This window comes from Strongylocentrotus purpuratus, unplaced genomic scaffold, assembly GCF_000002235.5.
Source record: "Strongylocentrotus purpuratus isolate Spur 01 unplaced genomic scaffold, Spur_5.0 spur5_scaffold_15, whole genome shotgun sequence".
In the NCBI taxonomy this organism is placed as follows: Eukaryota; Metazoa; Echinodermata; class Echinoidea; order Camarodonta; family Strongylocentrotidae; genus Strongylocentrotus; species Strongylocentrotus purpuratus.
Genome location: NW_022145600.1, coordinates 6,640,319 through 6,668,033, shown reverse-complemented (window position 1 = coordinate 6,668,033; position 27,715 = coordinate 6,640,319). Strand labels below are relative to the sequence as shown.

The 27,715-nt window shown below is 36.6% G+C and overlaps 1 protein-coding gene and 5 non-coding genes across 6 annotated transcripts in view; all 6 read right to left on the bottom strand.

The window, feature by feature from the left end:
- Positions 1–1,655: 1,655 nt before the first annotated feature.
- Positions 1,656–27,715, bottom strand: part of LOC105446861 (receptor-type guanylate cyclase gcy-14-like) — a 61,389-nt gene continuing 35,329 nt past the window's right edge. The window contains exons 2-4 of the mRNA XM_030986437.1: positions 6,762–7,017; positions 4,534–4,621; positions 1,656–1,799 (exon numbers count right to left, since the gene is read on the bottom strand). Coding sequence (XP_030842297.1) covers positions 1,656–1,799; positions 4,534–4,621; positions 6,762–7,017 — 488 coding nt within the window. The remainder of the gene's footprint in view (positions 1,800–4,533; positions 4,622–6,761; positions 7,018–27,715) is intronic.
- Positions 9,327–9,399, bottom strand: TRNAK-CUU. Its single transcript has one exon. It is a non-coding gene; the product is annotated as a tRNA-Lys (tRNA).
- TRNAK-CUU lies at positions 9,892–9,964 on the bottom strand. The gene has a single exon. It is a non-coding gene; the product is annotated as a tRNA-Lys (tRNA).
- Positions 10,178–10,250, bottom strand: TRNAK-CUU. Its single transcript has one exon. It is a non-coding gene; the product is annotated as a tRNA-Lys (tRNA).
- Positions 10,534–10,606, bottom strand: TRNAK-CUU. Its single transcript has one exon. It is a non-coding gene; the product is annotated as a tRNA-Lys (tRNA).
- On the bottom strand, positions 10,817–10,889 carry TRNAK-CUU. Its single transcript has one exon. It is a non-coding gene; the product is annotated as a tRNA-Lys (tRNA).

Genomic DNA, 27,715 nt, shown 5'->3' with positions numbered 1-27,715 from the left:
TCCAAACCGATCGATAACATATAGTCATTCGTAGTTTTTTAATTTTTGTTTTGTTCGGTCTTGATGCATGTCTGCTATCTATTCACTGGTGTGAATTTAAAAAATAATCACTTGGTGGACATTGAGATTAATACAAATCATGATAAGATGAATAAAAATGTATGACTTAGTTCGGTCACACCTCATTCATTCTGCCGAACCGATCGATAACATAGTCATTCGTAGTTTTCTAATTTTTGTTTTGTTCGGTCTTGATGCCTGTCTGCTATCTATTCACTGGTGTGAATTTAAAAAATAATCACTTGGTGAACATTGAGATTAATACAAATCATGATAAGGTGAATAAAAATGTATGACTTATTTCGGTCACACCTCATTCACTCTGCCAAACCGATCGATAACATAATAGTCATTCGTAGTTTTTTAATTTTTGTTTTGTTCGGTCTTGATGCCTGTCTGCTATCTATTCACCGGTGTGACAGGGGCATCACGAATCCCGACTAGTAGACAAACTCACCCGTAAGTCCAGGATATCGAAATCAGAAATTCGACTGCCAAACTCGTCAATGATCACTGTACCAGTCATTCCTGGAAGAAGAAAAAAGGGGAGGGGGCTCAGAATTCATGTATTCATGACATTATCCGTAAGTTTAAACCATAGATAGACGAAATAGATCTGCATTGCATGTCTAACCTAGAATTTTTTGTTGTTTTCCGTTTGAGATAATTATCGATGTACTTTATGGAAAACGATATATTCACATGCCTTTTTTCAAATAGGCCTACTCTAACTTTGTGTGTACTTAAAGGAAAATATATATTATATCCAGTTTGAATACAAATTTGTTTTGTGAGATTATATATTCTTTTGTATCAGTGATAACAATATGTTCTTTCCCTAGGAGATATATATTCTTTGCAGTGAGAACAGATATCATTATAAGTGAGAATTTTTTTTTTTAAAGCGAGTATATAAACATGACTCGTATTCTCTTTCAAATGAACTGATTAAAAATCAATTGAAGTGAAAAATGGCGAAGTACTTTTCTGAATGGACATCGACCTTGAAACGAGAATTTCCACCTTTTCAACCTCTCCCATTTCGGTGAGAATATACAATATCTCCAGGGAGAATGTATAAATATAGTTTTAATGAGAATATATATTCTTTTCAGTGAGAAATATATTAATGTTTCAGTTGATCATAATTCTTCTAAGTGAAAATATATATTCTTGTCAGTGAGGATATTCTTTTCATTGAAAATATATATATTCCTTGCAGTGTTTAAAGGAGAGTGTGTATTTGGTTTAGTGTGAATAAAATCAATTAAACCTGTATAAACCTATTTGAATAAACACCCCTGCATATCCTTTTAAAGTCTATCTGCACTAGTTTGACCACGAGAGATTAGACCTCCCTGCGTGGTCACTTGCAGGTTGTTATCTCATCAAATCAGCTCCCAATTAACATAAGAAAAAGGGGATCATGGGGAACCAACGGGTACCGCTTAGGCATTGTTGGATGTACAGAGGGCGCAAGAAGCTACAAGTAGTGTAGTCCCGGTTTAAGTGAGAATATATTATTTTCTTTTCAAACGAGCTGAATAAAATATCAATTAAAGTGAAAGATGTAGATGTACTTTTTTGAAGGTACACTAACCTTGAAACGAGACATTCCCTTGCATCAGTCTCCCCAGTACCGCGCCATCGAGAGGAGGATCTTTAGTTGCCAAGGAAACGTTGACAGCATGCGCGTAAAGCTGGATAGCATCGTAGAGATAAGCAGACATGATCGATGGCTAAGAAGAAAAGAACATATATTCTCATTAATATATATATATATATTTTCACTAGAAATATTATATATTCTCACCGAAAGGGGAAGGTGCATGAAAGGGAATTAATAAACGAAAAGCTCTTAATTTCAATTCTGTATAATGATATGATGATAAATATGAAACTCGTTTTGTTTAAGTATTCAGTCTTATTCAAAGTATGTATTAAACAAATGAGATATGAATCATAAACAAATGGTAATAATAATTTGATGATATTAATATATATATTTATTTACCTATAATCTATACAGGGGATGCTCAACGTTTCCCCTGTATGTCCATGTGAGTGAATATAATTATGATAGCTACATTTGTATTGTGATTATACAATCCCAAGGGGATGCTAACGGGTCCAGAAATAGTAATACTGCAGTGGCTTTAACTCTGCTGCCCTAAGGCGATGAAAGGTTTCAATTAATAAGTTCATACCAGGTGCCCGTTTCACAAAGCCTTTTTTCAATGACAAATGACACAAATCAGTAACAAATCTGCTGATGACCAATGAGAAGCAAGGATTTCCCTAGCTTATAACAAAAAAACTGTAATTTGTCATTGATGACGAGTTTTGTGAAATCGGGCCCCAGGTGCCCATTTATTATTTCTAGTTTGAGACCAACGTCTTCATACAGGACATTAGTGCCAAGGAGGGACTCGGATCAAAACCCTTATGATTCACATTCCAGTTACGTATCTACTTGTTAAAGACACCTCCAATAATGATATCGATAATGATTATAATAGATGTATTTACATGCCATTTAATACAAGAATTGGCTATACTCTATTTCGGCTAATACAACGTATTATTGTTGTGTAGTGTCTTGTGAAACATGTTGCAATGTTTGATGTTAGGCAGTTTTTTTTCTCACACTTGGTTCCAAAGAGGTTAAAAATTGTTTGATCTCGGTGATAACGCAAAAAAAGAGAAAAAAAAGAAGATATAAATTATGTTTCACCAAATTATATCTCACACTGAAGAATATCTCACACTGGATCGTTAACATATCGAATTACACCATGTATGTTAAAATGAAGTATTTAATGTAAATTCCACACAAAATAAGTGAATGCCAATTTCTTCTGAAATCTAATTACGTAATTACAGCAATTGAGCAGATCAAGCAACTTTTTGACGGTGAACTTCGCCAATGTGCCCTGCTTTCCAAAATCGCATTTACAGAATTAAAATTATACTGCATTGAGTTAATTCCCTTAGATTACTGCTCAAAGAAAAAGAAGCATTAAAAAGCATTTACGCTAATCGAGAAGCTCGAGGCTTCCTCGACAACAAAATATAATAAACTTATTAAGTTATTATTATCGCGAAGATGGAGTAGGCAATAACATCATTGACAACACTGTGCATGTTAGTCAAAGTCGAAGTGCAAAAACATCAATTAGCAATGTTCTGTGTATTTTATTCTTCCGTTGTATTGTCCTGTAAGCACTATTTGTTAGGAAAGTCTAACATGCCTGTATTCCGAAGGTAATTATCCTAATTGATCAACGCTGATAATGGATGATCGACAATAGCTGAGGGAGAACGAGGGAGGGGGGGGGGGGGGGGGGGTAGATACATTGGATAAAAAGATGTAAACACATTCAAAGACAGGGGGTAGATTAATGTGAGGAACACGGCAGTGGTAGATAGTGATAGAGGCGAAGAGATGAAAGAATAAGAGAAACGACGAGTGAGATTGGAATAGCATAATGTATAGAAAGAGGTGGGGAGAGAATTAAGGAAGTAGAGAGAGAGAGAGAGAAAGAGAGAGAGAAGAGAGAGAGGGGGAGAGAGATATGGAGAGAGAGAGGGAGAGAGAGAGAGGGAGAGAGAGGGAGAGAGAGAGAGAGAGAGAGAAAAAGAGAGATAGAGAGAGAGATAGAGATAGAGAGAGAGAGAGAGAGAGAGAGAGAGAGAGAGAGAAATGTAATGGGAATATTAAAGCTGTACTAATAAGCCTCTTAAGCGCAGGAATACAACTAAATGTCGTACAGGTCAGAATTTCGTCAACAGTAACTCTATTCACGTATTAGGGGAAACGAAGTAAATTACTTCTAAATCGAATAGACTACAACGCCTAATTTGGGGCAATTTCTCAACATTGACCCGTTATTTGGTTTTAATTCCAATCATCAAATGTTAGACAATTGTCATCGTTTTAACTCGGATGGAACAGACACAAGAAATTCAAAGAATTTTTACACAACTCTTGGTCACTAATTTCCATTCCGCTGTTGCCGCACAAAGTTCACAGAGTTCATTGTGAAAGAGACCCCAATCCATTGTCAAATACAATACGTTTAGACGTGTAACATGATTTATCTACGCAAATCATATTTGCACCACTGAGGGACAAAACGGGAAATAATCCTATCGGAAATTGTCCTTTAGAGACTGCTAACATGCTTAGTAAATTTCGACCCATTTTCCCGTCTCGAAAACTCATTAAAAGTCCCCAAATTTGATTTCGGCGTCGGCTGCATCGAGTTATCAAGCAAATGAATTACACTTACATCGCTGCTTTAATTCCTTTTTTAAAGTTCTATTAGTAAGAAAAAAAGTATTGAACAGGGTATATCTCTTGACGAATGTTTATTGTCTTTTGTGGAAATAATTACCTTTTCGTGTTTCGTCTGAAACTTTGGTAAGTTTACTTTGTTTCATGATTTCAGGGAGAGGTAATAGTGCACTGACCTTTGGAAATTCCACGTTGTAAGGAGGTTGCATCATGATATCTGTGACGTCACTCATGAGGTCATCAAGCCGACCGTCATCAGGCAGACTGGAGGAGGGGACAAAGATAAGTAAATGGTTAGAGAGAGAGAGAGAGAGAGAGAGAGAGAGAAGCGGGGGATATGTGATCAAGACAGAGCTTAAAGTGGAAGTTAGAGGGATACAAAGTAATGAGAAGAGAGAGAGAGAGAGAGAGAGAGAGAGAGAGAGAGAGAGAGAGAGAGAGAGAGAGTGGGGGGGGGGGGGTCGCATATACAGACATACAAATTCATGAACATTATTATATGTATTTACAGGTGAAGAGAGGTAGAGAGAATGGCGATGTAAAGATGTTCAGATAATATTTTTTGAATGATAAGGTAAGAAGGATAAATAGATTAGCCAAAGAATTTTGGGAAAGCGAGGATGGGATGAGAGACAGAAAAGAAGATAGAGAAAAGGAGAGATGAGATGAGAGCAAGAGGAAAATAACAAAATAATCATCACCTATTTTCAATATGCTTTAAAAATACATTTTTAATAGGATGCGATGCCTCCACTCCCAACCATTCCTTTTGTACGTCTCCGATTCCACAGACTCTGCTTTTCGTTTATTTCTTACATATTTTTTTATCCCAAGACTCAAGATCCATAAGCAATTCCTTTTGGATTGCCATTCTTGCTTTCTAATGAGTTGTAGAAACGCCTTTAGCTAAGTGAGACTTAAATCGAAAATTGCTAATGGAAGTATTCAAATTCTCCAGAATCGGAGATATATTTAGAGTTCTTATTGATACGCCATTTACAGCGAATCCCCTCGAGGAACATTAATTTCCAATTTAGAAGAGTTCTTCTTAAATTCCATAGGATCGTCATCAGGGGAAGAATGGGCAACATGTGTACACGATAGCATTGTGACTATCAATATTGCGATCATATACTTATAACGCTTCATGCTTCAAGACTGTCTGTTTCCTTTATTTTGTATAAATAACTATTGTCGGCCTTCTTTATTTCTTCATTTCATAAATACATACTTATTATGTTATTCCAATTATTTGTTTCCCTTTCTGTATACTTCGTTTCTTCATTTTTTTTCTTCTATTTGAATGCTCTTCCATTTGTATACTATATTTCACCAAATAAAACAGAATATTTAAGAGTTTCTTTTTCGATATGTTCCCTCTCGCTTCGTTACCAACAAAATAAAACCTGAATTTGTAGATTATAAAAGGTGCATAATTCTAAATGATACTATTTTGGTAGCATATAACAGTTCATTGTAATTTGCCATTGATAACAAGTTTTATAAAGCAGGGTCCAGACCTTCATTTTAGCCAGGGCCCTGTAACACATGTGCGAGACAGAAATGAAAGCCATTTTGCCATTGAGCGTTATTATAATATCTACAATTTCATTTCAGTTTAAGTTTTATTTTTCATTTCCAACAGTAATTTTGACAAGAAATCAGATAAACAATTCAATATTCAATAATACAATACATTTTACATGGTTTAAAGTCATGAAATAGAAAGTATTCATAAATATCCAGTATAATGGGTTTGTAAAAGTTTATTTAAGATAAACCTGTGGAAATGGAGGGATCCACTGAAAAGCAAAGCTTGTAAAATGTGGATCCCTCAAAATAATGACAAATTCATTTTTGTAACATGTAAATATATTGACTTGAAGAAAAATATATATACATATATTACCAAAAAGGGGCAAAACAAGAATACGATTATAAATCCATAATTTGTCAACTTAATACGACACGTATATAGAATAGTGAACACTGGAGAGGTCAAAAGAGACAATGACGACTGACAAATGAGACATAAATGTATAATGATAATTTAAAAATTATATAAGACAACAGAAAATAAAGCGAGGAAAGAGAGAAATGGAACAATAATAAAAATAAAGCATTTATTATGCGCCATCGATCTAGTAAACTATTCTGAGGCACAGAGGGATAGAATGAAATACATAGAGAAATGAGAAGAAAATGTTGCTGCATATATGAATTGAGGATTCCATCATTATTGCTTTAAGCATTGTGTTACGGGGCCGAGAACTCAACCTTCTCTGTAGATAATGCGTGCCTTATCCATGAGAGCGACCCGCAATTATTATCTATAGCTTCACCTTCTTTTAACCCGATACTTATAGATGTGAGCACTCTTCAGGCGAAGCTATTTACTGCTTACCTCATTGTGATCATCAAAACGGCCCGATAAGCCTCTGTTAAAGCCTCCTCCGCTGTGACGTCTCCCTCCACCGTCTCGTTGGCGTGGGGGCTGAGGAGGGGTTGCCAGGGCGACGTAAAGCTGGGATCCGGGAAGGGTTCGATGACGATGAAAACATGCCCGTCCTCGCCCGTCATGCCAAGCTGCCGGGCGGCCAGCAGGAAGGTCTGCTGGTCGCCATCTAACATGGTTTTACCTCCGACGAGCAGGAATATGACTGTAGGAGAGAAAGAGAAAGAGATATAATTATATATAGGCCTATATATAAATATATATATATATATATATATATATATATATATATATATATATATATATATATATATAATAACGGACTTGTGATTAATACCAAAACATAAATAGATTTCACAGAGGTTAAGAGGAAGAGCTGATCTTAAATTTATACAAAAACGTCCCCTTTTCTTTTGTCAGCGCACCGGTGACTTTCCTTCATAGATTTGTGTTTCTTTTTTTTCAATAGTTTTTTTTTTATTGATTCCAAAGAATACAAGTCAATCTTAGATATAAAATACAGTTATTTTTTCTTGACATGAATTCAAAACATTTTCATTACATAGATTGTACGGTTGATGAAAACAAAAATAAAATCAGTTCATACATGTATAACTTCACGCACACCGACACACACACGCACACACACACACACACACACACACACGCGATCACACGCACGCACACATACACAACATAATATCTTATCCTGATACTTTTAATATGTCCGACACACACGATCACCCACAATTCTACGCACACAGATATATAATTCATCTCTGACAGTACGTTTAACGACGTCATCTCCGTTAATTGGAGAAAAAATTAACACATCGTCGCCAATATAGCGAGCAAAGAAACGGGGAGGAGAACTTCACACTTCAGTATAGAATATACCATGCATAATGTGTTGAGCTGTACGTAATATGATGAAGGCTAAAAGTGTGAATAATAAATGCCCACTGCCACATCCGAGGTCGATGGGTTGTGATGAGAATATTTGGCCATCACAATCTATGCGAGACCAAGGCAAGCAGGTAAAAGTCTTGTCATTTTGTCAAAAGTGGGAATTTTTTAGCTGTCAAATGTTGATGAACATGATGCCATCAATTTGTCCCTCGCATTACAAGAATTTTGTTTAATTGTACGTGATTAGAAGTGATGGCAAAACCAATTTATAAAACCCATTCACCAGGCTCGGTGTGGCTGGGGTTGGGTGGCTCATGGGAAAATTCAAAAGCACAAAAAAGTGCATCTACACACAAAATGTAATGAAATGTCACAAGAAAGATGTAACGGCGCATTTATACCGACAAACTATCAGCCTTTTCACACACAGCTAAAATTCTATAAACATGATTAGTTTAAAGGGCTTTAAACTAATCAGCTGTACATACGACATCATTCACACAAAGAAATTTCGGTGTGATCGTTAATCGTTTCGTGATTAACTACTGCTCTTAAAATGCGCAGTAGTGCCATTGCGCATTGAAGGTCAGGTCATATCAAACAAAGCACACGCTCCATCCAGTTTAAACACGTTTAAACCGTTCACACACCAAATGTCAAGCTCTCTTTGAGGGGCGTATGAATCGCGACTTCGCATCTATCCGAACATCGTATAAACGATGTTCACACAGAGACAATTTTCTTTAAAGGTGTTTAAAACTGTTGAGTTAAACATGTTTATACTAATCATCTCTAGATACGATGAATTTTAGCTGTGTGTGAAAAGGCTGATACTGTCAAACAAACCAAAAGGTTTGAAGAAAAAAAAGTTATTTGCAATATGAAAATGTATGAAAGTTCTTTCTCTACAGCCTGGTAGCATGGAGGCTGAGTAGTGAATTGTAATCACCCCTAACATGATTAAAAAAATGAAAGATACATTCAAGGTCGGCGGGCAGAAAGAAAAGGGACAATACATTCGTTTCAGACAGCGGCGGACAATGCCCTTTAAATTTGGAGCTAATTCCTAATTAGCTTGATAGAGAATATACGCACGCGGTGAAGGTCGAAGATGAGACACGTATTAATTTCACTCCCTAATACAATATGGCATGATAACGCATTCAGGGACAATACGTCCACCTTTCTTTGACAACAACAAAATGAATCGGTAACAACGACATTGAGTATAGTTCCACATGTGCATGTTAAATATAAAACGAAACACCCAATCTATTTTAAATGTTTAAAGTAACCTTTTAAAGGATCCATAGATAATGTGTGTATAAGATGAAGAAGAAGAATGGACCAAATATGGATTCTTGAGGTACACCGCAAGGGATTCTATGTAATTGTTGTTATTTTCAAGATTATTTTTAAAGCAAAGTCTGTCACACACTCTATAGTTATTGGAAAAAAGGATCTCCTCCAAACAATCCTCTGACATCTGCCACCACGTGAGAGCTAAGTTTTGATTTGATGAAGAAATAAGTTAGGATTGGGGACAAAAACCAAAGTCATTAAAACAATCACTCGACAAATCTACTAAATGCAGCAAAAGCGATGCGCCCAATGTGGGGCTCGAACCCACGACCCTGGGATTAAGAGTCCCATGCTCTACCGACTGAGCTAACCGGGCCATTTTTGGTTAAATCAGTGTTCTTATATTCGTAAGAGTTCTTATATAAACAAATGACAAATCCATATGATTAACTGGATTCAAACAAACAGACATTACATTTCAATGTGAAAACTAAGAAACGAGAAGAGAGATGACATGATTCATGCCGCTATACATTACACAACACAAAGTATTAAACAAGATAGTTGTTAAGTATACCCCTGAAGCAATAACAAAATAATGTTGTTCATTAGTTAATAAAAGTGGTTAATAAAAGTGGTTAATAAAAGAAGACGTGTAACAGCACCATTCTAGTCACATTCAACTTGTCATTGTATTGAACAATTCATAAACATGTATCAATTATGCACATACACCATTCTTAACGCAAATTACAAAATTATCGAAAAAGGAACGATAACTAAAGAGAAATTACCAATTTGATTTTCCTTTAAGTTCTAAATTTTTATGTCATTATCAAAGAAAAATCTGGCAATCAAAATGAATGTACGCCCAATGTGGGGCTCGAACCCACGACCCTGGGATTAAGAGTCCCATGCTCTACCGACTGAGCTAACCGGGCTTGGTGAATGAGAGTATCTGACCAAATTAATGACGGCAGTTGAAAATGGTAATATTCATAACCTTTATTAGAAAAGAAATTAAATTACACCTAATCTTTGGACAAATAATCTAAACTGGCAAAAGCAAAGGAAATGGATCACATACTATTTAAAAGGTTTACAGATCATTAAAATACATCTTCATATGACATTAGCGCAATAAAAACAATGTACGCCCAATGTGGGGCTCGAACCCACGACCCTGGGATTAAGAGTCCCATGCTCTACCGACTGAGCTAACCGGGCTTCATGAATAAGTTTTATCTGGCTGACTCAATTTGTCTAGTTGGACCTTTTTTAAATTCCCTTTCAATTTTCATAATCTTTATCAACGAAATAGTCAGACCAAATAAATTCCCTTGTCATTTGTCTGAGAGCTTAATATCAATACACAAAAGAAACAGACGCAACAAGAATATAAAACAAATCAGATAGCGCTACATCAAAAAAATAAATAATGGAAAAGAAAATAATAAACAGCCATGGAGATATGAACTCTTCGTTCGATTGAATTTAGGAATAAAAGGTACGCCCAATGTGGGGCTCGAACCCACGACCCTGGGATTAAGAGTCCCATGCTCTACCGACTGAGCTAACCGGGCTTGGTGGATAAAACTATCTGACCAAATTAATGACGTTAGTTGGAAATGGAAATATTCCTAACCTTTATTAGAAAAGAAAGTAAATCACACCTAATCATTAAATTAATAAATTATACTGTCAAAAGAAAAAATAGATCATATAATTTACAAAAGGTTTACAGATTGTAAAAATACATCTATATAAAACATCAGTGCAATAAAAGCAATGTACGCCCAATGTGGGGCTCGAACCCACGACCCTGGGATTAAGAGTCCCATGCTCTACCGACTGAGCTAACCGGGCTTGGTTAATGAGTCATTCTTAATGTTAATTAAGAAAATTTCAAGGAAAGCGAATTTAGGCCTTCATTAGATTAAATTCCCCGTTGCACGCAAGACGTCCTTTTTCTAATGTGAGACTGCGTCTGCGATTGTCGCGGCCTTTGACGCAACTTCGGAGTCAAATCGCATACCAGTGTGGGTAAAGTAAACAGTGCAAAGTAACACTGCTTTGCTTTACTAGCGTATGAACGAATTACATTCAGGTGCAGGTAATGACGCAAACGACCTGATGACGAACGGGTGTTTTAGCGGCATCATACTTATGCCACAACCGTCTGATTTTAAAAAAAATTAAAAAAATTAAATATTATAAATGAATTAAAGGTGGCACGAGCATAAAAATAATGCAGATGACGTCATCTTTTATACAGACTCTTTTTTTTCTTTCTTCAACTTGACGAATAACCGTTTAATGGATTGCCCGTACCGGTACTTAGCACTTGCCACAAAGACTGAAAAGAATCGGTATTGCCAAGGGGGTTCCGTGATTTGGAATTGATGTGAATAACGAAAATAGATGGCTATTCGACCAGCTTCCACGAAGAGTTCAGGAAGAATCATGGTGTAGAGACGATTGAGGATTGAGGGATAGGATGAAGAAAAGATGAAGGAATTGAAAATGAAATATGGGAAGATAATAAGATGAAAAGGAGATGGCCAGAAGAGAAAGAGACATTGTGAAGAATCTCGAGAAAAAAAGAAAGAGGAGAAGAAAGCAAGATAGGTCTGGTTTGATGGTTTGCTTTATATACCTTACTGCTAAGAAAGCTTGTGTATGATTGTAAAAAGGCAACTAGGGGACCGATGGCTTTAATTCCTCTCCGAGAAAAATTAGAAGAGAAAAGGTAGAGATTAGAAAAAAATCAGGTTAGGATTGATATCCCTTTCAATTATTCATTTGAAATTCGCCAGTTGAAATAGGTGGGATATCTATTGTATTGTGACATGGGGGCAAAGGCATGAAAGAGGAAGGTGAAAGGGGGCGAGACAACGAGGTTTAAGCGAGGAGGAGACTGATAATAATTTCCTGATTTTCAATAACACATTTAATTCCACAGCCATGAAGTGGAACACAATCTGACTTAGTTTCAATAGGGGTCAACCTTAATAAAGAAATACAACACTAAGAAATAAATTTGCAAATTTGCGACCTATAGCAGTTTCCTTTAGTATGCAAAATGTTACCTGCTTTATAACTAAATCCTTCACCCTTCAATTTGAACCAATTTGCACCTCTTGAGGTTTAACAAGGTATCCTACTTGGTTACATCGGTGTATTCAGGATTTCCCTGCCCACAGGGAGGCACTTTTAAGGGGCACATTTTTAAATTTCTTTAAAACTTCATGTACTTTGATAACATATACCAGCTTTGGTTTTCACAGGGGGTGCTTGCCCCTATGCCCCCTCCTATCCGCCTCCGAGTCGGGCTCCGTCCACGAAGCAAAATCGCTCTTCTGAGCTGCGACTTTAAACGTTTATTTTATTTTATTTCAAGTGTAAATGCCCTGTTTCTAATGATAATTAAATGTGGTATACAGTAAAGGAAAGGAGGTGCCGAATACAAAAATAAAAGAGTAAGGAAAGAAAGAAAAGTGGAGATGTAATTAATTATATTTCACATCATTATCCTCCCTAACCTTGGATCATTCTTGGCCAGACCAGCTAGTTACCCTGGCTACAACAAGCGGTTTTGTGTGTCTCATATTAGAAAAGGAGAAATGTGATTAATTATATTTCACATCATTATCTTCCCTAACCTTGGACCATTTTTGGACAACCAGCTAGTTACCCTGGCTACATACAACAAGCTCTTTTTATTGTGTCTCATATTGTGTAAGGACATAAAGGTGCTTTGTGTATTCGAACCATGATTATGAAGAAATCTTAAGTACGCACACTACCTGATTACAAAAAGCAATCATATCTATCTATTCGCTAATCATTCTTTTGTTAATGCATGAGGAGATTACCGAAGCTAATCAGAATAATCTCTCGTAAAATGTTGCGCACATGCTCTTGCACGTGAAGAAAAAAGAGATTTTTTTTCCCCCGCGCTCCGAAGCTCCGAAGCGCGCGCTCTGGGGGCTGAGTGCAAAAAGAAATCCTCCGTACACGGTAGCTCGATCTCTGCCTGGCTAATTCAATAACAACAGGATTTAAATGGAGACCAGGGCCTGTTTGGATAACAAACTAATTTAAAGGATGTGTGCCTTGGTATTTTGACTCCTCTTTGTCTCGTTGACTCTACCATAATGTTCATCAAAGATTGACGCTAGTGAGAACGATAGGGATTTTACGCAATGTGCGAATAGTCACGTTCATACCGGAACATTCCTTAAAGTAGGATTCTAAGGATTTAGGAGACGTGTTCTTCTCTTCATTACTATATACTTATTCCCCCACCCCTCTTTCTCTCTCTCTCTCTCTCTCTCTCTCTCTCTCTCTCTCTTTTGTTTTCATTTTTCTTTCTCTGATCTCACTTCTCTCTCTCTCTCTCTCTCTCTCTCTCTCTCTTTCTCTCTATCCTCCCCCTCCTCCTCCTCCTTCTCACTCTCTCTATCAAACATATCTAGAGCTTACGGGAAAAGGGAAAGAAACTTGGACATCTAAAAAAAAAGGAAAAAAGAAATACAAGATTATATACATCATGCGAAGAGAAAAAGACATTGACACTGAGACAAGTTGAGCGAGAAGGAAAGAGTGAGAGAGAGAGAAAGAGAGAGAGAGAGAGAGAGAGAGAGAGAGAGAGAGGGAGCCTGTAAAAGACCATCAACTATGGAACATGACATATTGTCATTTTGATCAAAGACAAAGTTTCATTCATTAATCAACTTCAAAGGTGTCCAAAATACGACGTCAATATCTACTGTAGATGACGCAATACCAGAGAGGTGCTAAGTTGCTTCTCAAAAGGAACCCAATTTTGCCCCAGGGCCATAACAGCTTTTTCATTCTCAAAGAGGAACGAACTCGAGGTCAATAAGGAGAGCAGGAATCATGACGTCTCCTTTGGCACTATAAAAAAAGGGGCGAAGCATGCATAATGTTGATGGGGGGGGGGGTGTCGAGTTAGTGACCCAACAAGAAAATGCTCTGGTGAAATTTTGATCGGAGGTTAATTCGAAAAAGTTGAATAGTTTAGTGTTTAGTGCCAGGGTCGCAATTGGGTTTTAGGTTAGATTTAGGATCACGGTTAGGATTGAAATTGGGTTTTAGGTTAGATTTAGGATCACGGTTAGGATTGCAATTGGGTTTTAGGTTAGATTTAGGATCACGATTAGGATTGCAATTGGGTTTTAGGTTAGATTTAGGATCACGATAAAGGGTTGCAAATGAGTTTTGGGTTAGATTTAGGATCACGGGCAGGGTTGCAAATGAGTTTAGGTTAGATTTAGGATCGTGGCTAGGGCTGCAATTGGGTTTGAGCTTATTTTTAGGGTTAGGGTTAGATATAATTTTTGGTCCCGGGTTAAATTAGGAATTTGCTCACTGTAGGAAATTGACCAGGGGAGCAATGTCCGCGGAGCATGTTTTTGCCGAAGTCAGCTAAAATTTGCCATCAAGGTAAGTTTTAAGAAGCTGCATAAAATTAAGGTTCTACAGATTTCAATATTGCCAGCTGTGCCTAAAGAACACATGTACTCTAAGATCAAGTTTTCGTAGATTCCAGACTCCAGAAACAAAAATCCTGGATTTAGCTCATGCTGCAATCATAATTATAAACCTTTCGGTCAGTCAGCAATCCCATGCCTTTCACAAGCCGTTCGCCTCTCTGATTATAAAGATTTTTATTATTGGAAATCGAAATTACACTTTTCCTTTTCACTACGGGTTTTATAACACTACAGTCTACTGGGTAAAAATGAATGTGGTAAAACCGGTCATTCAATTTTTTAAAAACTTTTTTGAGGCGCTTCATGATCATTTTGAAGCGCAATATTTTAGGGGTTCAATATTATTATACCACATCACAGGCACTGATAACACGTAGGACCATGCATCTCAGTTTAACATTGTTAAACGATGCCTTTAAGACCACCAAGGCACTTGAAAATGTATTTAAAAAGTGGGATTTTAAAGATTTCTCGGAATTAAGCCCCCTCCCCAACACAATCCTGGGTCCGCCATTGAAGGGTGGGTTGTCTTTTACTTTCGTCCTATCTCAAGACGTTGGGCCTTCAGGGCGATTGTGATCAGCAACGTAAGCGGATCGTTATGAGCAAAAATCAAGGGATAACAATCAATCTCCCTACGCATAAAAGTCAAACTGTATCTAGCTGAAAGTGATGTCATGAGGCATCGTTAGAGGCCTAGGAAGGGGCATTATAATCTTATTCATTTTCATTTTGTTTCATTTTATTTCATTTCTCTATTGTGTCCATATAGGATAATTGTTTTTATTTACATGAACAATCTTGCTTCAACATAATAGGAACATCATATAATTGACTATCAGGGCCCTTTTTTAGTATACATTTAATATAATATACATGATCATGATGAATATACTTTTTAATAATCTTTCTTCTTCTTCTTCTTTTTCTTCTACTTCTTCTTCTTCTTCTTCTTCTTCTTCTTCTTCTTCTTCTTCTTTTTTCTTTTTCTTTTTCTTTTTCTTCTTCTTCTTCTTCTTCTTCTTCTTCTTTTTTCTTCTTCTTCTTCTTCTTCTTCTTCTTCTTCTTCTTCTTCTTCTTCTTTTTCTTCTTCTTCTTCTTCTTCTTCTTCTTCTTCTTCTTCTTCTTCTTCTTCTTCTTCTTCTTCTTCTTCTTCTCTCTCTTCTTACATACCCTCCCTTTTCTTTCATTCTTATATGCTCTAATGTGAAGTAGGTATTTTGCATATGATGCGCCATTAATTTTGTTTGACGTAGGACTGAGTCAGTGACTGGCGCAAAATAAATATACCAATTATAACAATTTTATTGAATCACTGGCGCATGGACCAATCTCAATCACAGGCATAGCTGGACTTGCGCAGGCAATGACGCAAGCAAAATGACGCAAGCGAAATGACGCATCTTGTTTTGTTCGAGAATAACACGTTATATATGTACACTAAGACAAGTGTATAGTGTTCTTTCGGATCGTGTGCCCTCGTTTTTACTTCCACTCGAATTGAAGGATGTACCTAATCGTGCCGAAGTAAAAAGAAAAATATTCCGATTTCGAGTTGGCGGGGAATTAATATGGAAATCAAAGCGCCGATGTCAAGTTTACTCTGTACGAGGAGAATTTTTTTTTTTTTTTCTGTTTTTATTGTTTTTTCTGAAAAATTAACAGAGTAAAAGCAGCAATATAAAATATTGTACGAGGAGAAATTATACAGCAGCACTGCATCATATACATCGCAAATTTGCATCCGTTTGCTTAAGATTTCCGTGACATTGTACGTGTGTGAGTCTATCATTGTAAAGACAAGCTCTGGCTTTACGATTCCATTGTGAAAGAACTTATCGAGAACTTGTAGAAGCCATTTAAAAAAAGGTTATTGCAAGTTTGTTTGTTTTGCGTATTGTAATGCTGTTAGAATGATCAAAATGACATTGACTCATTTAAAAAAAAATCACGTACAGTGGACTTAGCAAGGACTATTTTAAGCTTTATTTTCGTTTTCTGGATGTCCTTAGATAATTATCTATCACAGCGTTATTATTACACCTAAACTCGTTTTTATGTAAAATTGCTTTAATAATAAAGATGGGAAATCTCCCAATTCTGTGTAACCTTTGGATGCACCCTGTTTCCATTAATTGTATAATTGTTTGCGACAAATGCAAATGTAGCGATATTAACATACAGCACAGGATATACAGATTATAAACAGTGACAATTCAGCTACTCGATTATGAAATAACCGTTGTCCGAATAGTGGGAGTACCAAAGTTCCCCGGGAGGTCTTGCCTCCCTGAGCCCCCCCCCCCCCCCTCGTCATCTGCCCTGTAATAGTATGTTTTCATGTGTATAAACACAATTTGAATAAAATATTTGTGTTATTGAGTGAATATTTGCGAACGCTTCGTTTTTTTACAATGAATTTCATGTTGGAGTATTATTTCAAGAGTCAAAATGGACTAAGCTATATGGTCGGCCAACGTGTACTTGCTGAACATTGACGATTCACCGGAAGTAGTGAGCTAAATATACATTTATGTACACATAACGGATGTCGATCCTGAGGCTGAATGAACACGTCTTTAAAGATTGAAAATCGCATTTCGGATTAATAACGTTTCCGAACGTCAGGTTTTCACGTTTGACTGTACATACATTCAATTGTGATTCTTTGGCACAACCATTATTCTGGTACATTGAGATAGTTTGAAGCTTCAGTAGATCCTTACACGAAAGCTTCATCATGAATACTTTCTCTTTCATTTAACAGAGGGGTGAGAGAAAGAGGGGAAAAGGGAGAGAGAGAGAGAGAGAGAGAGAGAGAGAGAGAGAGAGAGAGAAAGGGGGAGAGAGAAAGAAAGAAGCAAAGACAAATAAATATATAGATTATGAAAGAAAGACAGGAAAGAAACAAAGAAAAGAAGAAAAAACAAAACAAAGAAAGGAAAAAAGGAAGAAATAATAAAAGAAAGGAAGAAAGAAAGAGAGAAAAAGAAAGAAAGAAAAAAAAGAAATGATGGCGGTGGTAGGGCCTGGTAGAAAAGTGAAAAGTATGATTTTTATTTGATTGAAAGTTATTAATGTGCAATTAAAATGAACCGTGTTTTAACTCAATCAATCAGACAATCAATCAATATTAACTTTATATCTTCCGATGCCTAACTGTCTTCTGAGGTTTTTACAGTAACTTCTCCTTAATGCAATGGGCGTCCACAACTAAAGCATTTGCTTTCCTGGTAATCGCCTCTTGCTTTTAAAATCTATTTACCGTACTGTTTTTATTTGTCTTTGTTTACCATATTGCCAATGAGACAGAAAAGTCAATTTCAAACACGTACACGTCAAATTGTACTGATTGTTTTCCTGAAAGTGATTTTTTGATCGAAATTTGTTTCACTAATAATTACAGACCTGTAGTTTTTTTGTTGTTGTGCGGACATGAAATGGTATGTATACAGAATAAGCTATCGAGTCGCCCTGAGCGTATCACGCATATTGAATTTAATCATATTCATGTTGGTGCTTTTTTCCGGAAAGATATGCAGGCTAGCGTTTGGTTTTCTTCATTACTCTGTCATTTCTACTTGCCTATTGGAGAAGAAAGGGGATTGAAATGCTTGCTTGGATAAGCATTATAGCTTTGGGTAAAGATATGGTAGTAAGGGTAGAGCTATTCGAAGGAATAATCTCATTCCTAGAAAAAAGAATGCATTCCTCTCTAACAAGTATGTTGTCATCGGCTGTAGACAGCAGAAGAGTTACACAGTGGTGTAGGTTCAAAGAGGCTTAGGGGCAGATGCCCCCCTCCCCAATCGAAAAAAAAACTAACAACGACTGATATTCCAGACAGTTTCATGGAGAGAGGAAAAATTGATATAGATAAGCCCATCGATGCACGGATGAGAGAGATATGAGAGAGAGAGAGAGAGAGAGAGAGAGAGAGAGAGAGAGAGAGAGAGAGAGAGAGAAACAGACAGATAGATAAAGGGGAAACAATGAGAAAAGGAGAGAAAGAGACAGAGATATGTGAAAAAAATCCCTACGGGCAAAAAATGTTTATCGTCTAACAATGTGGTAACTACATTAAATCTATATTTGGAAACGACATGACAAACCTATGAATTCATATCAAATAAACATAACATTTCATCATTTTAAATAATCGTGTCGTCTGCTGTTACAATATTTCAAACATACACAAGAAATTGCATTCATCCGTACCGCAAGAAACGCAAGATCTCATATGTTGTGATCGGATTTCAATAAAGGGCAACCATATAATATTGTTATCTGTCAAATCAAATAAAGGATATTTGATTTTTCGACTTCACTTAAGCATATTGATCATTCAATAAATTGTGTTACGCATGATTTCACGTGGCCCGGCTTCCTTTAAGCCGAGGCCGAGTCAGGGACGAGTTCTGTGCTTGTTTTAGCTACCAAGGTTAATGAGATTAAATCCATTGATTCTGTCTACAGTTGTTGTTATTAACCATGCGCGGTGAGATATAATTTTTTTTTTAAAATTTATTTATTCATCTCCCTTTGTCGGGTTTGCACGGTTTCCGCGTTTGCTTTTTCGTGTTTTTTTTTTTTTTTTTTTTTTGGGGGGGGGGGGGGGATATGTTTTGTTTTGTTATTTTTATTTTTATTTTGAAGAATGTATGATTTATAAGTTTCGATTATTCTGTACATTACACTTACATTGTAATTTCTTCTACGTTATGTAATTGCTATCAGATTTACTAAGTTTATTCGAGGACTCATGAGTTATAAGTCTCTTTAATTATTCGTTCATATTCCATTGACGAACGCCCGCTCGAAGAGCAATAGTCGACTCATCCGAGATTAATACTTAATGAGACTGATTTAAAGCCGGAGACGATAAATTGGATCATTTTTCGATTTCGCAACTCATAGTACTGTTGTGGAGGCACGCATATATTACAAGCCACAATAAACAATACCGATTTGAATCAAAGATTTTTTGTGTAAATAATTTTGTTCCAATGGCCCACATAAAATCATGGATATTATGAATATTACGATCTAGGGCAAATTCTCGAGAAGCAATTATTACCTGTCTAGCGAATTTTATCAATTTATATGTAGGTGTTTACGGATTTATTGCGAAAATTAATGAATGTGTGTTATCTCTAAATAGGATTTGCGGGACAATTTTACTGTAATTTATTCATGTTTTTAACAATAAATGTTTACGTTTTTACGCAATGTACAACATTCTACAATTCAGCCATTTTGCTGTAAAACCATTATCATATAATATATTTTAAACATGAAATTTCATAATAAAGGGATTATATAGAAACGCAAAATACCATCATGGACTCAATCGAACGATCTGGATCTTGATATTAATCTTTGAGCATTATGTAAAAGATGAAGAAGAAAGATACATATACAAGTCATGTAAGTTTTCTTTCATAACAAAAAAAAAACAGCAACCGAGTGGTGGATTATGATGAATTTAGTTGAGCTAATCTTTAAATCCTGATAATCTCAAAATACGAATAAACTTTAAAGAAGATTTTATATAAGATCTTGTCTTCATTATCAATATGTGAAATTCATAAGCAGCTTAACTGATAAAAGTCAAAACGTCTAAAGTAGTCGTGACCTCGTCGGTAATATGCGCCCTTATTGACAAGAATTGGCCTTGCCTTTCAATCGAAATAACTTCGTTTATCTCTTTGCAAGATCGTATTGCACTTTAATAACCGTGTTCAAATGTACCTTGTACCCCCCCCCCCACCCCCACTCCCTTTTTTTTTAGGGCGGGGGGGGGGAGGAGCTATGCTGAAAACATTAGTCGAAGAGTTTGGAACATCAAGACAGCCAACATGAAAACTTTGGCATTTTAAAAATCAAAATGATTATAACTAGAATCTCTGCAGATTTCAAGACAACAAAATTTCCACATATGCTAAATGCAGACTCCGCACGATTAAAGAAATAAAACCATCTTCAATGAGAAGAAGTGAAGAACGTATTTCATAACAGTTTAGCGAAAATATATACTAATGCCCAAGTTAATATAGGAATTATTCCATCGTGGATATGAAGTTAGAGGTTAGAGTATGTTTCAGATTAGTGTCCAGGGTTACAAATATAAGGAATTCGAAAATAATGTAAGAAATCGACCGCAAAATAATTCTTGTCGCCAAAGCACGCATCATCACAGTCTGTAGCAGATAACCGTATGTTCGATTGTTGACACCAAAATCTCTCACCCCACGTAATTTGAATATTTTTTGCTGCAAAGGTAATCTTCGTACAGCGTTTTATCCGGTGTCGTGCGCTCCGGTCGAAAATGATATCTCAGTTTGCCTGGAAACAAATACACAGGGTGATTTTAGACCTTTTCAGGGCTGTGTAAAAAGGGAGCATACTTAAAGGAAATTCTGACCAATACTGACATTACTAGCTTACCAAGAACAAAGAAAAAGAAGAAGAAGAAGATGAAGAAGAAGACGGAGAAGAAGAAGAAGAAGAAGAAGAAGAAGAAGAAGAAGAAGAAGAAGAAAAAGAAGAAGAAGAAGAAAAAAGAACAAGAAAGGGAACAAGACCAAGAAACAAAATTAAGAAAGAGAAAGAAGGAAGAAAGAAAGAAATGAAAACAGGGAGAAAGAGAAAGAAAGAAAAGAAGAAACAAAGGAAGAAAAAAGAGTTATCATATTTTCAGGTGCTAATTTTGTTTAAAGTCTTAAGCTTCTTAGGTATTCTTTTTTCTTCTTCTTCTTTTAGAATTTGAATGGGGCAACCAGAGGGCAGTTTTTGTCTTTTTTGTGGGTTTGTAAGTAGTACAGGCCGGTCCCCCCCCCCCACCACCACCACCTACTCCATCCCCCCGCGTTTCCTAAATCCACCAGTGCATTTACAGACGACAAAGACGAACCGCGTCACGTGACCATCGCTCGTGAGTCCTTAGAAAAAGTGAAGTACCAAATGCACAATGGGGACTTTTAGATTTGCGTGGACTGATACGTGTGACGTCCATTCAAGGCAGTGCATTACAAGTACGTCGATCGTAGCAATCCACGTTGTCGTTCGACAATTCTAAAAGTCCCTATTGTTGAATTCCCTGGACTCGTTAGCTTTAATAGGCATTTGAGCTCTCAATCCCTTTATATCGCATGTGCAGAGTCGTGTGACCATACAGGTGTTTACAACTTTCATCGATGACGATTTTTGTATTTTCCCCTTATTCTCTTCTCTTTGAATTTGATCGAAGCGGTTTCTCGAGAGGTTAATACTATCAACCTATTTATCATTTTTTACATTTATAGATGAGCATGTCTCTGCGAATATTATTTGTAAATAATTGCTTATGATATATTAAATGAGTTAATAAACCAATTAATTCCCTACACGTATAAACTGCATTGTCTCCATATTTTTCTAAACGGAGCATGGAATCTCAACCCTTTAGGTATTGGCAGCTTTAGAATCTATACAGATGCACATACATTGTATAGTTTTCTTAATATCATAACTTACGATTTGCAACTTGTATAGGGCGGTATCGAGAAATTGAAGAAAAAAGCGAACAGCAATGAATTGATAACCAACAAATCATTACAAAGAACTGTCTATTTGGGCCATTTCATACTGCTGGACAAAAAAAAATAAAGTTTAAGTGCATTCCTGAGAACCATATGATATAGGTCTCTCTTTCAAACCGTCATTTGAGAGGGAGTTCCAAAATGTTGGTATTGAAAAAGTATTTTTTTAATTAGCAAGTAGGATTCTCAACTTTTGAAGGTGATAAGAGCCCGCTTACCTGGTAGGGTATAGCAGTGTGATCCGGTATTTTTAATAAATATTGTTAGTAGTAGTAATAGTAGTAGAAGTAGTAGTAGTAGTCGTAGTAGTAGTAGTAGTAGTAGTAGTAGTAGTAGTAGTAGTAGTCGTCGTATAGTAGTAGTAGTAGTCGTAGTAATAGTGGTAGTAGTAATAGTAGTAGTAGTAGTAGTAGTAGTAGTAGTAGTAGTAGTGGTAGTAGTTATGTAGTAGTAGTAGAAGTGAAAGTAGTAGATATATAGTAGGAGAAGTTGATGTTGATTCTGTTGCTTTCGAACTCACTAATACTTTAGTTTTATTTATATATGTATATAATAGAAATAATAAATTACTTCAAGAATCTTCCTGCAAAGATGTTCTCCCTTTCAACTCACGTTTGTAAAAGCATGAGCATTCAATTGCACGTGATGCCGTAACCTGCTAGTTCGATCACACTGAGACCTTTTTTTCAACGAAATACAATGTCCTCAATTCCAGTCATCCAATGCCGAAACGAACTTCGTGTATCCCTTTCAGGCGCTCATTCCCCCGAGATACGCACGAAATAATATAAGTAGAATCCTCGATTTATCACGTGCAAAAGTTGAATAATTGATACCTTTTCCTGCCTACCTGCGATATGATAACAACTTGCCGACGACATTTTGGCGTATACATATTATTATGATCTATTTTCCCGCGGTGTGATCAAGCCGAAAAGGGTAGTGATCGTGATTTAATAGTGTTACATGGTTTTTAAAAAAAAATCCTTTATTCGAGATCTGCAACCAGCTTTTAAACCAGGGTTTAAAGGTCGTTCAAGATGAAATTGAAGGTTCTGTTCATAAATAAATCATGAAAATAGTAGAAGTAGTAAAAACTAATGAATAAATTTCATTTGATTTTATATTTATTCATTTCTCATTTGAAGTGCATTCGATTTGTAAATACAAAAATTGAATGAAAAAATGATAGTTCATAAATATATAGATGACAAACGAAATAATATCAAATACAATAAATAATTGTGCACAATGATTTAAGCACACGAAAAAACCGGCGTGAGATGAAGAAAAGCGAAAGGGAGTGGGAAAAATATTTTTAATATTGCCTTTAATTGTTTTCTAGTGGGTTTATGGTAGGCACGGTGATGAAAGGCCGTCACGTATAAGCTTATGAGAGACAATTAACCCTTGCAATGGGGCAGTTATTAAAAAGCTCCTGATATAGGCGTAGGGAAATCCTGCGGGCTTACTTTAATTCTGCAACAATTTAAAGGTATAGACCAGTTTTGGTCATGCAATTGCATTGTGAAAGAAACGTAGTGGAATCATTCATAAAAGGTTGATCATCTAGCATATAAGTATTGGTGTGTACTGCAAAGTTCTGGAATCATCAAGATGATAACAAATGTGGCCCAGTCTTGGTGAAGTAACAAGCACTGTATACGGAAAGATGTATATGAGACTACGGGATATCTATCAAGGCCAGATAGATATAATAATTTTAGTAGGCGGTTTCCCGGCAAAATTTGTATCATCACGTTTTAGTCAAAACATATGATTGGTAATAGAGCTTCCATTTCATTTTTTGAGAGGGGGGCATTTCCAAAACTGGTCTATACCTTTAAAACAAACAGAAAAAGAGTAGAGGGGATAGAGTCGATAAGATGTGATAATTATGACCAGCTACACCGAGATTAGGTCAAGGTAAGAGAAGAGCGTGTGTGAATCATAGGCACATTGCCATGATGAGGTGTATTATATTACAATGGTGTAGCTACAAGGGACAGGGGCCATGTGCCCCTCCGCCCCCCCCCCAAAAAAATATATAAAAAATTGAAGGGTGAAGAAAATGAAGAGGAGAGGGAGAGAGATAGGAAGCGAGAGTGGAAAGGCGAAATAATCAGATGGTGACACAACCCCCCCCCCCCCTCATCCTCCACAGAGTGGAGAAGAGCTAGAGAGGGCGTAGCCAGGATTTTTTAAGGGGAGGTGTTTTTCGAAGACGCCCTTGTGGAGAGAGGGCGTTATACCTTATTTGGAAAAAGGTGTGAGCTAACACTACTAAACCTTTCAGGATGCGTCCTTTAAGAGTATAGATAATCTTCAATTAAAAAATTAAAAAATGAATGCAATTTAGAATAAAAGCATTATGCAATTTAGTGTCAAAACATTATTCTATTCTGAAGTGTTAGTAACGCCTACACATTAAGTGTTGATAAATATCACATCTCTCTATCCCCGATAGTGTACAAGGACCACAGTAATTTTTTAAATAATATTTCGATAGAATATCTCTCAAAATAGACTCGTCAATTACGTTGAGGACATTACGGTAGGTGACGGCATAAGAACAAGTCCCTTACGTATTATAACATAAAGCTGCGGTTATGAACACGGATAGCCCCGAAGTGATGCGATAGGGGGTCAGTTTTTGAGGTAAGTTCCTGGTAAGAATACTTGACAGTTTATATGCAGCAGAAGACTTGAACACACGTGTACCGGAACTCGAAATTTGATACATGATTTCCATTTTTCCATGTTTATATAATAGTTGCTAAATATAGGTCAACTCGTGGTTTTCCTCTTTTTCCTCTTTTTCTCTACTAAAGAAGATTACTGATACGTTGATGAAAAGAGACCTAACTGTCGACATGGACATACAAGATATAAATGGACAGTGTAGGCTCATAAGCAGCCTGCCTCTAGATGCAGATGCTATTTCTTGACGGAGGGCTGCAATGTCCTGACGCAAGGCTTCGGATTTGTATTCGAATCGAAATATGACCCTGGCGTCAATGAGTCATCAATTGACTCCCCTAGAATAAGCAGTTATTATGTTAACATGTATTTTTTTTTTAAACTGATTATTCTTGAAAACAATTGGCGCAAGAGGAAGGATGCATAATTCTCCTTGCAAATGAGGCGTCGTCGCGATTGCGTTACTGAGTTATTAATCAAGACTATATGACAGCATTTACTGCGAGCGCCAGTAATTCAACGCAATGTTCGCAGCGTTCATTTCAAATTCACTTTACATTGACGTACGATGAAACTCTCGAAAGGTGCGTCAAACACCACGCCCGTCGCTGACGCAGTCTTGCACTAGCTAATGACGCACCGTGTGCAAAAGGCAAGGCATGGGGCTGCCATGATGAACTTATCTTAGTTTAGAAGTCCATGATGCTGGGGTTCTGAGACGAGGTGTTGCTCACGTTTTACAGCCGCACTCTAGCGGATCAGGGGAGGATTTTGGAGGATTGGCACAAGACAGCTGCGTTGCATCATCTCAAGAGTAGGAATATCATAAATTACAATGACCGCTCTTAAGCCCTTTTAGCAAGGACAGCTGATCCGAATTATTACAACACCGACGTAACTTGAACATGGCGGACGGGTGAAAAAGCATACGTGAAGACTCTTGATTAAGTACGTGTATGCATGGCAATCATGATTGTCTGAAGAAAATCGAGGTTGGAATATTGATAGACATATAGGAACAGTGGTATTGTAGACAGTATTGTTAGTGAAATTAGGAGTAGAATAGTCGTAGTAGTATTATGAGTAATAAAATTAGTAGCAGTAGTAGCAGTAGTAGTACTAGTAGTAGTAGTAGTAGTAGTAGTAGTAGTAGTAGTAGTAGTAGTAGTAGTAGTAGTAGTAGTAGTGGTAGTAGTAGCAGTAGTAGTAGTAGTAGTAGTAGTAGTAGTAGTTGTAGTAGTAGTAGTAGTTGTAGTAGTTGTAGTTGTAGTAGTAGTAGTAGTAGTAGTAGTAGTAGAAGTAGTAGTAGTAGTAGTAGTAGCAGAAGTCGTAGCAGTAGTAGTAGTAGTAGTAGTAGTGGTGGTAGTGGTAGTAGTAGTGGTAGTAGTAGTAGTAGTAGTAGTAGTAGTAGTAGTACATGTAGTAGTTGTTATTGTAGTAGCAGTAGTAGCAGTAGTAGTACTAGTAGTAGTAGTAGTAGTATTAGTAGTAGTAGTAGTAGTAGTAGTAGTAGTAGTAGTAGTAGTAGTAGTACATGTAGTAGTTGTTGTTGTTGTAGTAGTAGTAGTAGTAGTAGTAGTAGTAGTAGTAGTAGTAGTAGTAGTAGTAGTACATGTAGTAGTTTTTGTAGTAGTAGCAGTAGTAGTACTAGTAGTAGTAGTAGTAGTAGTAGTAGTAGTAGTAGTAGTAGTAGTAGTATAGTAGTAGCAGCAGTAGTAGTAGGCTAGTAGTATCAGTAATGGTAGTATGTAGATAGGCAACGTAAGAAGTAGCATAAAGCAATAGAAGTCAGAAGTAGTACTAATAGCAGCAATAAGAGTAGGAGTAGGGATGTAACGAAGCTCGGAACTAATATTATTTCAAGTACACTTTTAAAAAACTTGAGACTTGTTAACTAGATCAAGTGTCTTTTTTATATAGATAGATCGATATGCTGCGTCTCAAGTGAATTCAGGTCAAACAGGAGCATTATGTTTGTTCATTACTCATAATGTGGAACTGGGCCCTGTCTTACAAAGAGTTGATATCAATCGCAACTATGTACATACAAGATAGGAGTTTGCAAACTTGCGATTGATTTGAATCAATTGCAACTCTTTGTAAGACAGGGCCCAGTTCTAAAATAACAAAAAACATTTAAACGACAGAAGTCTATAATTTCGACGACAAAACGTTTGGTCAAGTATTATTGTCCTTGTTGGTATTTGCTTTTCGACGCATGGGAATTTTGTGTTTCCTTTTCGACCAGAAAAAAGGCTATTTGATTTCGACACTTGAGGAAGTGTATTCTCAAATATTTACTTTGTCCGCGTAATTGTCGCCATTTGCAATGATTTGAGAGATATTACTTAGAATTGCGGTGAAATGCTGCCTTTTCCGAAAATATCAAATTTACATAAGGGTTTGGGACGAAGCCGAGGCAGTAAAGAAAGAGGAGCAAATATTCCACCTATTGGCTCGACTTAGCCTCCTTAAAGCATTATTTTTTATAATAAAGACTCTTTAAAGAGAAGGTTGAGCTCTGGTAAACTGAAAACATGATAAATTTGTGAGTTTTCAAATTCCTTTTTTTTTTCTTCTAAGGAACTCGCAATAGTAGATATATTATATCTCCTGATGCTCTAATATTCGAAATACGCATGGAAAAAACGTAGCTGAATGATCGCTTTGACCAAACATTTGAAATTAATCCCACATGATCATGTCTGAGTGCAGTGCTGTTCACTGTTTGGGATTTTTAGCAATATGTGGTAGAATGCTTATTCAGCTGGGAAGAGAAGGGCAAATGTGAACTGATGTCTCGACAAAGGACGTAAGTGCCGGGTAGGGGTTTGAACCCTCAACCCTTGGATTGTGAGATAAGTGAATGAACCACTATACCCTGGCAACTCCA